Below are 14,079 nucleotides of genomic sequence, written 5' to 3'. Positions count from 1 at the left end.
GGCAATTTTTTCAGAGCTTTGGATATTCAAAATTAGTTAAACATAATTCTGAGGGGGGGGAGTTCCAAGGAAACCATGGTATACTATATCCATAATACATTATCTTGAGAGCAACAGAATCAATTAAAAAGCTTTCAGCTACTGTAAGAAACATCTATTGTCAAAAAGCCAGAACACAATTGCTTAAATTTATGCCTTCAATGTTGTCTGCTTTGTTTTGTTTTTAAACTGAGTTTTGAGAATTCTCAGGGTCAAATTAGTCTTTATGCAGCAGACATGTTAGAACAGTTTCCTGGTTTTCCTTTTTTGTTTTTATGAAAGGCAACAGAGGCCTGGCCACTTTGACTCAAGCTGCCTCCTTCCAGCTGCTTCTGCACTTGCGGTGTATGTGCATGAGTACCCTGTATATTTTTCCCCCAAGGAAGGAAAGCATTCCAGCAGGGGGCACATTTTGAAACAGAAGATGTTCTGAATGTAGTGTGCTAAGAAAACCCACTCCTGCCATTTCCCTACTCAAAACTTGAGCTGAATCCCATAAACCACTGGAACTGCAGCATAAGCCACAGGGGTGCAGCGGGAGCCAGAAAGTGACTCAAAACCCAGTAAAACAGCAGCTAACAGCTCTGTAGATTGGTGCTCCTGGCTCATCCCTCTGGGTCACTGCTAGGTTGCATACGGTTCCTCGTGTTACTATCTGTAGCCTTAGGGATGTGCAAAGGTAGAGCAACTACAATGAAATGCTGGTATTATGTCAAGGCTGTAGCAGCAGGTAGCTTGCTGGTTAAGTGGGGCCAGACTGCAAGCAGTGTCTTGCCTTCCATGCCATTTGACCTGAAGCAAACCTCTCTCTCTCTCTCTCCAGCCAAAACTGGACTGTCGGCTGGCAGATGAATTAGGTGCAGCTGAAACAGGTCCATGCTATTTCATTGCTAACAATCCTCTCTTGAGTGCTTCAATTGTATCCTGTTCAGTCATTAAGCAGTGGAAACTAAAGATTACCTGCATAGATGTTTGTTGTCATCTGAGGAGTCATAATCATTTATGTTTAAGTTTCTAGACAGCAGCAATGGAACATTATGTTTGGTTTAATTTATTCAAACAATGATGTTAGGACAGTGGGTACAGTAGTTTCAGCATCCTAGGGGGAAAGAAGTTGCCAGTTTCTAATAGCAATTCTGATTCTTTGTTGTTTTATTTTAGATTACATTTCCTAGTAATTTTATCTGCAAAACAGAGCTCCCCAAGAAGTATATTGGGCTCCTATAATACAAAAAGTATTTCAAAGTATTTAATGGTACTATCAGTGTTATTTTTCTAGAAAAAGAGCTGTCAGAACTCACGAATGAGCACCTCTCTTATAACAGCAATGGCCCCTACCTGAGATGTGCAGAGACTGATTTCTGGTGAGTTCTGGCTGAAAAAAAGCCCTGGGTACTATTAATCCAAATGAAAAGTGTGCTTATGAAAGAAATTAATAAACTTATACAGTCATACCTCGGAGGTCAAACAGAATCCGTTCCAGAAGTCCGTTTGACTTCCAAAGTGTTCAGAAACCAAGGCACAGCTTCTGATTGGCTGCAGGAAGCTCCTGCAGCCAATCGGAAGCCACGTTGGACGTTTGGGTTCCAAAGAACACTCACAAACCAGAACATTCACTTCCGGATTTGCTGCATTCAGGAGCCAAAACGTTCAAGTCGCAGGGCGTTCAACTTCCGAGGTACTACTGTAGTTACATTCAATTGCAGACATGAGCAAGATCAGGAGAGCTGAATGAACTTCAAAAAGTCAACAGGGAGAGACATGGCACTTCCAAAAACTGGACATTTTTTAAAAGGGACCTTAGCAAGTGTTTTTATCGTCAAATAAAATTTAGGAATTCCTTCCTACCGCAGAAAGTAATGATTTACTGTTGCACATGTATTGGTTAACATTGCCTTATAACTTATCAGCCACAGGCCAGAGAGCTTTTTTAGACACAGGAGCTTACAAATCCTTCAGCGCACTGACATTCTTTTTGTCACACCAGGCAGCTGTGCTGAAAACTGCTTTTGAAATTCCCTTAAGTATAAAAAAATGGTCTGCTGTGAAGATAGGGGAACGAAGGGTCTGCTGTTAAAGGAAACACATCCAAATCCCTGATGGATGTGTGGAGCTAGCTGCAGAACTCTCTGACTTGTAGGCATAAAGTGGCAGTGAACTTCACCTTGCCAATAGTTATCAGAACAGTATTTTACATTTGTGAACCATCCCGTGCTTGCTCAACTTTTTAAACGTATATGTGGTTTTAAGAACTGTAGGCAGGATAGTAACAAACTTGGCTTGCTCTTCGAAAACGAATACACAGAGTTAACTGCATATACACCTCTCTGGGATTTTCCTTGTACATTTATACAGTTGTTGTGTTTGGTTTCCCCTGCTTTATTGTTAATACACACCAACCTAAACACTGTAAGGCTAAAAGGATTTCCATACAGATGGCACAAGTGTTGCTTCACAGAATACGAGCCATGGGCTGTAAAAATGGGGCTGGGAAGGGGGCTAAGGAAATAAGTGTTATGGCTACACCGAAACTTAAAAACCAAACAAAAACTAGACCATTCATAGCTACATATCAATGTTCCCATCTTTATATAAAAAAGAGATCCTATTAGTGTATCCCAACAAGGTGTGACTGAAGTATCAGAAATTGGTTTTCCCCCACCCCGAAGGTTGTTAAAATATCACATTAAAAGAGACAAGGAACTGCAAGAAAACATCTAAGAAAAGCAGGCTGTGATACAACAAGCATTTGTTAAGAAAAGCTCAGAAGTGCATTAGTTCTGGTGAGAGATATATGAGCAACAGCTCTTACGAGATGTAGACCCCATTCTGTAACTATGGGCTGTCCATATACTGTCATAGTCAGAGTCTTCAGAGAGGTCGGAAGGCTCCAAACGAGAAAGGCTACTGCGACGACCCAAGGAGTCTAGACTTGATTGGTCATCATCAGCCAAGACGTGATTATGCATCAGGTCAGTGCCTTGCCATGCTAAGGATGTATGGGGTGAAATGAAATGGTGGATGTAGACAGGCAAAGGTGGGATGAGGAGGAGAACATACAGGATAAGCCACAACCAAAACACATGAAAACAAAAGCAAAAGGTGACGGGAAGAAAAGGAAAAGAGAAAATATTGTTAAAAAGGCACCAAATCTTGCTGTCCTTATTTTGGCTGGGTTTTATGTACAAATTACATTTTTAAAAAAAAAAAGAAAAAGAAAAGACATTTGTCACAATAAGAATCTGAATTTGTTTTGGTTGGCTTGGATACAGACTTGAGACTTTCCTAGAGGACACCCATTTAAATCCATGGGACTTAAAAGTAAGTTCCAGTGATTTCAATGGACCTACTCCAAGCATGACTGGCAGCACAATCCTATGTGTGTCTTCCCAGAAGTAAGCTTACAGGACTTACTCCCAGGTAAAGGTGTACAAGATTGCATCAAAGTCTGGGTCCAACCCACAGTCACATTTAGAAGGTGCTTCTGCTTGCATATTCATTTTAATGCTATTAGGACCAATTACTCTGGTTAAAATTGGGTATTTAAAAATGAAAATAAGTGGAAGCACAGACTAATGTATCAAAAGAACAGTCTCTATTGTTTTTTTTTTATAATGAAAATATTTCTTACGGCTCTGCTGTTTTGCATTTCCAGAAGAAATGTCTTCTGAAAAGTGCTATAAAGCCAATCTAAATGTAAACCAAATCAGGAAATTAAAAAAAAAATGTTTAAAGTATTCCAGATTTAAGTGGAGTTCAGCTGTCACTGATCTAAGTCTATGTGCCCACTTTATTATTTGCTACCTCTAAATCACTTTCCCCTTGTAAGCGGATTTCAGCAATATTGTTCTTCAGGAGAGGGCCTTGGTTAGGTCTAAGCGATGTACTGATACATCACCCAGGACCAGTTTGAGGACCAGAGTGCGAGGGCATCTTCACCCGGTGGCATATCATGGGTGAGGCTTGCCCCCTGTGCCTGACTCCGCCGCCGCCAGAGTCTGGAAGAAGGAACGAGCGGCATCGACCCCAACCCCACAAGGCTGAGGGAGCTGAGGCACCACCGCTCCCTCGCAGAACCATGGCCGATGAAGTTTGTTCCTCCCTCCACTTTTCAACATCATGTTGTACCACTATATTGTGATGTTTGGCTGGTAATACATCATGATGTTGAAAAGCTGACATCGCCCAGCCCTGGTCTTCCCATGGAGAACTACTTTGGGGGGTGTGGGGTTTGAAATTAGTAACAAGGAGCTGTCAGCACTCTACCATCCCACACAAAGACTTTTCTGGGAGACTACGCAAGAAATGCCATTTCTCCACAGGAACTATTCCAAACCATGCCCGTGAAAGGAAAAACTTGGCCCCAGAAGATTTAGCATGAAAAATAAAGGAGAATCTTAAAGTGATGCAAAACTGGATTCTCAAGAGAAGCAGAAGGCTCACTAACTGTACAGACACCTAACATAGCAAGTATTGGATCAGTCTGATCCAGGGGAAGAAAACCCATCTAGGAGCTAAGGCCCAATTCACATGTGCCATCTCTGGGTTTGGTACCCTCTAGAGATAATTACGTACAGCCAAACCCAGCTGCTTGCATGAGCAACGTTTTGTAGAACTGCAGCCATTTCAGCAGGACCATGCCGCAGACTGGACATGTGAAGAGGGACCCCCAAATCTGTCGCTTCCACAGATTCTCCATTTGCTTCAATGGAGGGAACAAAATTGTACACACAGAAGCACCGTGTGCACATTGTGGCACACATGGATTTCCCTACTAGGGCAAGTGATCGCAGACCATTCATACAGACATTAAAAGCAAACTAACCCAGGGCTTACAAGGGAAGCTGGGCTCCACCTGCTGTTCTTTCCACTTGTTTTCAACAATACTTAAGGACCTTTTCACATGATCAGTGAATGGAGTCATGGCCTTATCGGTGGCATTTTAGGCTGTGAGCAATGTTTCTCTAAGTCGCTATTCAATGAATATTCAATATTTTGTCCACATCCCCAAAGCCTGGATGGCCATTTGTCATGTATGATGTCGTTGAGATTCCTGCATTGCAAGGGGTTAGATAGACTAGATGGCCCTTGGGGTCCCTTTCCAACGCTACAATTCTATGATTCTATATAATAAAGGAGGCAGATAGGCTTGCCACGTGGAAGAGAGAAGCTGAATATTAGTGACACTAATAGCTGGTCCTCCAGCATCAAGAACTGTGCGGTTGGGTGGGTGTGAGTGGGTGGCTGTTGTCTTTTTTGCTGGGAGAGGAAGATGAGGAAACTTTTTAAAACACAAATATGCTAGATTAGCACTCCTATGCTGAAAATCCCCAGCAAAAAAGGATGAAAACTGAATAAATGTTTTCAATCTCTCTCTCTTAAGGGATTAAAGAATGATGCAGGCACTAACTAGAAGAGAATAATATTCAGTAGGAGCGTTAGTGACGAGCATGATAATAATCCCTAAATGTAATAAAACAAATCCTGGGACCTGTGATGCCTATGCAGCCAAATTCCATTTGGCAATTGCAATAGATCTCCGCAGGAAAGGACTGCTTCTCTGCAGTCTCCCCTCAAAAGTAATATACCTCCTTCCAGACGATGTGTGAACTATACTCAAAAGAAGAAGGAAATACACATTTGCTGCACAACAGATTGATTGTGTGGAAAGGCCCTTAGAAAAATGCTTTTATTGCCCTGAAAGCAGCATAGAGCACACAGAGTTGAAGACATGGTTTAGCTAGAAGGAGAAGAGGGGCAGAGGCAGAAACCCTGGTGGCCAGCCATTTTCCTTTTCATGCCCATCTCCCAAAAACCTTTCACAAAACATGGGCTGTGCTTTTCCACTGGAGAGAAAAGACTTCTGTCCTACCTCTGATGCCACAGACTTCCAGGGCAATGGGGTTCCCCTATCCCCTGGCCATAGTTAATGTGCATTTCCAGAAGCAGCACCTCCAAAATGAGAGATGGACGGTGCTACTAACAGAATTGCAGACCTGCACTATGAGGAACAGTCAGGATGTGAACACAGAGGTGAGGACAGACTGGAAACAAAGAAATGGTGTTGTGCTAAAGGGGCCTATTTAAGCTATTGCATGTCCTCTCGAGTCTGATGCAGGCACACACGTTTCCCAGTCTCCTAAACCACACGCAAGAGACTGAGAAGCATTACATCTATACTTGGCCTCATTCCTAAAGCACAAGGCCAAATCCTGTTCCTTTTGCCAATTCTTGTTAAATTACACCTGGGCAGATAATTTTCAAAAACAAAAACAAATATAATTTTAACAATATCAGCAGCCTTGGAAAAAAGAAGCCGTGCATCTAATAGCTATTACCTTTATTTTCATTGCAGATAAATGCAAATAAAAGCTACAGATTTTTTGATGTATGCAATGAAATTTATTGCACTATGTATATTTACAAAATATACATAGAAAGGGGAAAACGGCAAAAAAGCAAAATACATTTTGTACCAGCTGTGAGCTTCCGTAAGCACACTGTTGCATAAACTAAAAAAAAGTATGCTTCACAAAACACTTCTTTTCACTTTGTTTTTTTTCTTATAAAAATAATGACAAACACCAACTGAGCACAGTTGTGCCATTCAAAACATCAGCAATTTATCTGATCCCACCCTAGTGCAATCGCCCATAGAAACGTAATAGCTGCCACTTCAAAACAATTGTAGGACTAGAATAAAGTCTGATTTTAGAAAAGAATGATTAAAACAGCCTAAACGTAACAGCACAAAGACATAACACAGCACCAACGATTTGGTACCGTGGCTTACAAACATTACGAACCTTTTCATAAAGGTTCTAGCCAGAAAATCTAAATATGAAAAGACTAAAAAGTAGTCCTACAATAAATTCCTAAGACTTAAACAGGTCAAATTTCAATTATTGGTGGACACGTATGACCTCTGATTAATGATCCAAAGCAGCAAGCAGCATGAGAGTCTTAGCTCCGAGTCTAGTAAGACTGGCACTGGCATTAGATATTCCCAACAATACATGTTGCTGAAAACCTGATTAAATGTAAGGCTTAAGAAGTTTTAATAGGCAAAACCCAAACCAATGTCTACATTGATTTCTGCCAATAGCAAACTATTTGACGAATTTGGAGCATGGAAATATAGATTGTAAACTAGTTTTATAGACTAATGGCAAAACTGTGCAAACTGGAATAAACCAAAGAGTATTTTATTCCCTTATGTAGATGTGATACATGCTGGCAGATTCTCCTGATAGGTGCAATGCTTTACTTACAATAGAGGATCTCCACCATTGCAGCCTTGTTTAAGATTAAATAACCTGGGTCCTCAAGACACAGTGTAAGTTGGATATATATCTGAGTAATTGAAAACAGCAGCTTTGCTCAACATACAGGTATTTACAAAAATACATATATTTTTTTCTGGAATAAAGGGGAATTATTGATATCTGTAACAAAAAAAAATTTAAACTGCTATTAGTTGTTTATGCCCCATTACCTTTTTTTAAAAAAGTAAAACTAAATGTCTCTTAAATGCCTTTGAAAAATGCGCATCTCACTGAATATGATGCCCTACAATCAACACTTAACCATTCTTAAAAAGAAAATTTTTGACTTAGGGTATTGAAGATCACCTGTTCTTAGACACAAGTTTTATGCACAATGAATAGTTTTTTAAGACTTGCTGCATCAATAAATGAACATTTAGGATGGGCTTCAGCATCATCTGTGCTAACATATAAAACCATGACAATGTACGAAGTTTGTAAGGATATTATTCCAGAAGTGGAAAGGTTAGAGTAGGGCTGAAATGCTTATGGCAGCAATTTCCAAACTGTAGCACGAGAGAGTGTGATGTGTGCCTTGCATGCACTACTTTATACCTCTCAGAGAAGACAGTCCTTAGACAACTTATATATCTTCTTTCTCCATTATGTGGGGAGTGACATCATCCCAAACAGAGGAAGTAAGGATGTACAGGAAATGCCTATCACAACCCACGTTGGAGCGGAAAGGCACTATCTCTGAAACTTGGCTAATTAGACAACGGAAATGGCAGAAGGCTATTAAATGGGTTGCCTCTGCAAAGTTGAAAGAAGGATCTCTGTTCCCTATTCTAAGAGCTGACCGAGAAAATGAACATTTATCTTTCTGAGCGTCTCTTGAAGTGTGCCTCCAATTCGAACCACACCTTAGCAAGCAAACAGTTAGAAAATACTGGTTTAGAATGGTAGTTTACAGTCCTCTTATTCTAGAATAGCCCTGTGGCATTTCCAGTGACTTCAGTTGGGTAAGTCTAAAACAAATGGGTGCATGGACTACAAGTGTTGGCACAAATATCCAAAACGAAAATGTTAGTATGCATTAATTCGAGAAATCCAGTATGAAAACATGGCAGTCACTGCTCTGTTCACAGGCCTGACCCTTACAGTGCTTCTCCGATGGCTGAATCTTGGAAATTGTCCCGAGTGTGGGGTGCAAACGACCACAAAATGTCACCTGCCAAACTTGCGCCACTATGCAGAACAAGCTGTATTTACATCATTGCAAATATTTTTACCTGTGCTATTCTTAGCACATTTATCTGATAATCACTTGACATGCCACTTGTCAGCCAAAAGAAGATGAAGGAGAAGAGCTGGAATCACCACTAAAGATACTGCTTACTGAATAAGTAGGACAGTTGTAATGTTATTTATGTTTTTTCTAAAACTTACTTGAATTTAATGTTTGGCGCGTTTTGGCACTTGTGCAGTAAGCTTCAATGACTTTTAGAATCTGAGCATCTTCCTCTAATGCAGCAGTACCTGCAGAAAATAAAAAGGTGTTGGTCAATTCAAGACAATATTAACAGATGCAGCAGCTGGCGCACCAATCCCATACACATACCTTTGAAAGCATCAACTGTCTTATGTCAACATGGCCATGGCATCCTGTCTTCCTGGGTCTTGACCTGCTGCATGAGCACCTATCTCCACTAATCCTGTATACCCCTAGGTGATTCTCCTAGGTGACTTCGCACAGTGACTATTGTTGCTAGTATGGTGCTGCTAGACCCTACCGCTTCGCCAGCATGGTATCATTCAACGCAACAAAATGTGTGAAATGTTAATTTATTGTTGTGATAATGTAAAAACGCTTGCCTATCACAGGGCAGTCCTGTTAGCAACATCTAACTGTGGAATGGTGACTGCTGCCTTGGCGTTCAGAACATTAAGCTGTATCCAAATGAGTCTGCTCAAGATTAGATGCGCAGAAATCAATGGACTTTTAAGTTAGTCAGGACTAATTCAAGTCTACTGATTTTAATGGGCCTAGCTCTGAATGTGACTTAGATGTGTACAGCTCATTATACCTGCATTTATGAAAGGAAGTAAGAGCAAGCCATATAACCACTGACCTTGTACATTTAAGCTGAATGATATAGATTTTGAGCCAAGGGTGAGCAGAAGGTATTGGTATCTAATGGTAGATCCAAGAGGTTTGCAGTAAATCAGCAAAGATTCTGATTCCCAGTTGTTTAACAACAGTAATTTTTGGACTAAGCAGAAGGAATGAAAAGCTTTCACTCGCCCACACAGCAAAACACACTTACTTTTTCTCAGCGAAAACTCTTCTTCTGATGGTTTCCGTTCAGGTTTTCGCTTGGGCAGTAGTTTTTTCATGGTTTTGGGACTTTTGCTGAGATCCTGGAGTTAAAAGAAAAAGGGGGGGAAACACATAGATACACACAAACACAGTGAAAACCTACTTGTGTCAAGGTATCAAAACACACCAATAGAATAGCAATTCATTATTACAAACTCTCATTCATGTGAACCATTTCTCCCCATTCTGGGTTGTTGCCTAGAAATACATAACAATAATTTTTTTCTTTATTGATTAATGTTTATATTCAACTTTTATATTAGTGCAAAACATAGCTAACAAAAATCAAGTTTGCATAAATAACTTCAATTTAAAATCACAACTTAAGAATCATAAGAATCTGATGGAGAAATGATAAGCCGGTTTTGGTCTTCTGACACATGGGACTCAGCTAGACTGGTAAAGAAAAGCGATTTACAATCATACCTCGGAAGTCGAACGGAATCCATTCTGGAAGTCCGTTTGACTTCTGAAATGTTTGGAAACCAAAGCATGGCTTCTGATTGGCTGCAGGAAGCTCCTGCAGCCAATCGGAAGCCGCAGAATCCCAGTCGGACATTCGGCTTCCGAAAGAACATTTGAAAACTGGAACAATCATTTCCAGTTTTCGATAGTTCAGGAGCCAGAACTTTTAACTCCCAAGGTGTTCGGGAGCCAAGGTATGACTGTATATGTGTTGTATGTGCGATATAACATTGTGCCACCAGATGGCGATTTGAAGTCCTATTTTTCTCTACCTGTTTTCCCTGTTTAAATTTACAACGCTTTAAACTGAAATGCTTCTTTGATGTGTCTAAATTCAGCCGCGGCCTTCTATTGTGGATGTAGCCTCGGGAGTTCAACTTAGCACATTTCCTTGGCTTCCAACAGTTGACAAATAATAAATTTCCAGCTGTATCCAGTGAAATCATCCCGCCCCCACCAAGGTACTTCCTCTCCCCCTCCTCTCCCTGTGTGACCCCCAAATCTGCTCCAGAAGCCCTAAAGCAGGTAGAGATGCACAGGTGAGGAGAGGAGAAGTTCCAATGTACAGGTGGAAGTTATTGTGCTAATAGGATGATACAACCCTGTGCATTAAATTAGAATACTGTAAAGAGGAGACCAACAGACACAGAGCACTTCAGTTCTGCTGAGCAAACAAGCTAATTTAGAGGAATTCCAAGATTCCGTCTGTAAACTAGTCTGTCTGTAAACTAGACGTCTGTTAAAAAAGTGGACAAGGAAGTGGTGGAAAAACATGAAAGAAATCTACTAAATGGCCTGAGTCAAATGTGTTTGCACACTGGGTCTCTCCTTGCCCTTTTGCTCATGCATACCCAATTCCTCCTCCTCCCTCACTTCCCAGTTTGATCAAATTTTGCCTGGCTCCGATGTAACAGAAAACTATGGTTTGATCATATCAGAAAGGGAGAGAAGGAATCTGAATATTCAAGAAGAGGGGAACGTGTATGAGCCCAGTATCTGGTCACCATGGTTTGCTTGATAAGCCATTGGGCTGCTTTGCCTCTAACACTGAACCATGGGCTTATCACTATGTGGATAAGCCCAAGTGAAGTGTTGGGCTCATGTACTCCCCAGTCCGCTCCTGTATGATGGAAGGATTTACGTCTATTTTACTTTCAGTTTCCAAGCTTCATATGAAGCTGGCTTGTTGAGCCATTGTTTGTTCCAAATCAAGATTCCTTGTTTGCACATAATACTAATGGTTTGCACTGAAAGTAATCTCCATTGTAATCTTCCTCCAAACTGCACTGGAGGAGGAAAGCACCAAGACAAAAAAAATTTGAACTCCTATATAATCTTGCTGCTCTAAAGATATGAGTGGGTGTCGATTTTAGGAGCTGCTATTAATAAAACCCGCTTAAACTATTAAACTACAAGAGACATTTGCTGGGCAAAAACTACTGGTGAAAACAGAAGGCCTGTGCAAATTCAGAAACAGAGCAAACAGGAACCCTGCTGTCTCGATTTCTATTTTTACAATACTAAATTTTGGCTGAGGAAAACTGCATGTGGCCTGGAGACAGTGAAAGCGCAACCGAAGGAGGATTTGCTTTTTATATGCCAACACACAGGACACATTTTCCCTAGTGTCTGATCCATCATCATTTCAAGAACATTACTCTTTCTATTAAATATTTCCCCCCATCCTTTCTTCCAGTAAGAAACGTGGCTGAAGAGAAAAAGTGTATGGTGTTCCAAAGTCAAATTAGATATTCCCACTCACTAGAAATCACAGCCTTGGTTAATTGTGACTGACTCAATGCAAGCTGAATCTCAGCTGGAATCCTTTATGTTATCCATATAGAATTCTGACCTGGAAAGAATTTAGACTTCTCACTGGGTTGTACATGCTCACCTCTTTGTAACAGAGTGCTGCTGAAGGCCGTAATGGAGGTGCAGGCCGCAAGCAGCTCAAACTCCACGGCTTAGGAGTTTTAGGAGGCTCCAGGGGTCCCCAGTTTATAGTGGTATGAGGCGTCCCATGATGTGAAGGATGTGGAAGAGTGTGGTATACTGGAGTCAGGGGCATTTGCTTGCTGTCTGCGTGCTTGCTGGATGGTGTTACAGGATGAGAAGGAAGCTGCCAAAATGAACAAACATCACACAAGCAAAGAAAGAACAATCAAAAGGGAATGCCATGTATAACCCTACACCAGTAAGCTTTCATTATTAAATTTGCTGCAGTAAGACTTAAAAACAGGTTTGTTGGACCTATTAACACTATGGTATGGTTAGCACATCACATTAAACCATAGTTTAAAATGAGCTATGGTTGAATGTGAATGCTTCTACCTGCTGCAAACAAAAGAAATCAGTGTTTGGTTTATCTTTGTGCCCGAACACAAAGTGTTTCTTTTCCCCCAAACAAATCACAATATTTCATGAATACCCTACTTTAACACAGCTCCAACACTGACTACAATTAAATTATCAGGATGCATTCGTTTGTCTCCAGGAACACAGGAAAAAATGACCTATTTTAAACCCAATGGTACTAAAGGCTGGTGGCTTCTTACCGTGTGAGATGGCACAGAATGAGGTTTAATAGCAGGCATCCCAAGAGTAGTCACTTTGGTTTGCTTCTGCAGATGATCTACCCATTCATGCAAATCTTGTTGGTTGTTACAAGATACTAATATCCGTTCAATCATACTTCCTGGAACCCAACAGAAAATACAGAAGGAGAGAGCGGTTGTGTTGAATTCTCACATTAGCAACAGCCAACACGGCAAAACGCTTTCGTGTTTCAAACAAATGAACATATTCTGCTTCTTAAGGAACAGCGCACTTCTCCTGAATCTGGTGTCTCCTCCACATCATCACCTTACCACAATTTGGGAATGAGAAAAGAAGAATGCTTCCAGTTAAACAAGCATTCCTTAAGATTTCTCTTGTCCCTTTAAGGATGAGTAATAGTTGGTTACAGACTATGGGAGGTTTGCAGGTTACAAATACAAATACATATTTTTAGGGCTTCTCTCCCTATGAACCACTACTATACCTGCACAACGATGGCCACCTCACAGAGAATCACCACTACATCTTCAAGAACCAGCACTCTTGTTTGGAGTGCTACGGTCAGCTAACTCTGCTTAGCAGAGAATATGGCTTGCTCTGGTTTTAGCTGGTGTTAAGTCTCAATATACCCGTGCTGTATAATTTCCAGGCACAATTCAAGGTGCTGATTTCGACCTCTGGAACTCTAAATCAGGGGTGGGGAGCCTATGGCCCTCCAGATGTTATTGTGCTCCAACTTCCATCAGTCCCAACCAACATGGCAAATGGTTGGGGATGATGGGAGTTGTAGTTCAGCATTATACGGTGGGCCATGTGTTCCTCACCCACTGACTTGGGCCCTGTGCATCAGAATATCTGTTCCTCTAGTGAATCTCTCTGGGATCAGCTGAGGAAGCCTTGCTCCAAACGCCCCACCCCTGACTTACTGTGACTTTGGTGAGGACCTTTTTAGCTGTGTTGCCCTGTTTTTGGAACAGCCAATCAGTATGCAAGAGCTTTGGGGGGGGGGAGTGCAGTGAAGGCACTAAAATCCTCTTCCACTAAAGCCCTCTTCAGGTGTTCAGCCGGACGGCAAAAATATAAAGAGGGAAAGGGACACACAAATGGGCACTGCAGAAAACGTATGAAGATCAGGGTGGAGGAAAAGGAGGCATTGGAGCAGGGCTGACATGTATACTCCTATTCCTCTACCCACTTTTGCCCTCGCATGTGCAGGCTGAAGGCTTGAAGTGATTGCTAGCCCAGTGATCAAGTGGATTACAAATCCAGGCATTGAGACCATATTGTTATTTTACTGGTATACTGCTAATTTTTTTATTGACGAAGCCTGTCTTGAGTTCTTTTTTTTAAAAAAAAACAACCCACATACTATTT

General features: G+C 41.2%; 1 protein-coding gene across 10 annotated transcripts in view; it reads right to left on the bottom strand.

The window, feature by feature from the left end:
* Positions 1-14,079, bottom strand: part of ARHGEF7 (Rho guanine nucleotide exchange factor 7) — a 91,616-nt gene that overhangs the window by 23,028 nt on the left and 54,509 nt on the right. For 5 of the 10 annotated variants that reach the window (XR_014563387.1, XM_083735258.1, XM_083735259.1 and 2 more), the window contains exons 15-19: positions 12,705-12,844; positions 12,044-12,268; positions 9,632-9,725; positions 8,754-8,843; positions 2,852-3,028 (exon numbers count right to left, since the gene is read on the bottom strand). Coding sequence is in view for 7 of the 10 variants with exons in the window: in XM_083735258.1 (XP_083591384.1) it covers positions 2,852-3,028; positions 8,754-8,843; positions 9,632-9,725; positions 12,044-12,268; positions 12,705-12,844 (726 nt within the window). In the remaining 3 variants the exon portion in view is untranslated. Of the gene's footprint in view, positions 1-881; positions 3,029-8,753; positions 8,844-9,631; positions 9,726-12,043; positions 12,269-12,704; positions 12,845-14,079 lie in introns of all 10 variants that reach the window. The other 5 variants (XR_014563389.1, XM_083735260.1, XM_083735261.1 and 2 more) reach the window with 2 other exon arrangements.

This window comes from Podarcis gaigeae (assembly GCF_964106915.1).
Source record: "Podarcis gaigeae genome assembly, chromosome: 4".
Taxonomy (NCBI): Eukaryota; Metazoa; Chordata; class Lepidosauria; order Squamata; family Lacertidae; genus Podarcis; species Podarcis gaigeae.
Note: the sequence above shows the minus strand (reverse complement) of the source record. Positions and strands in the feature narration are given on the sequence as shown.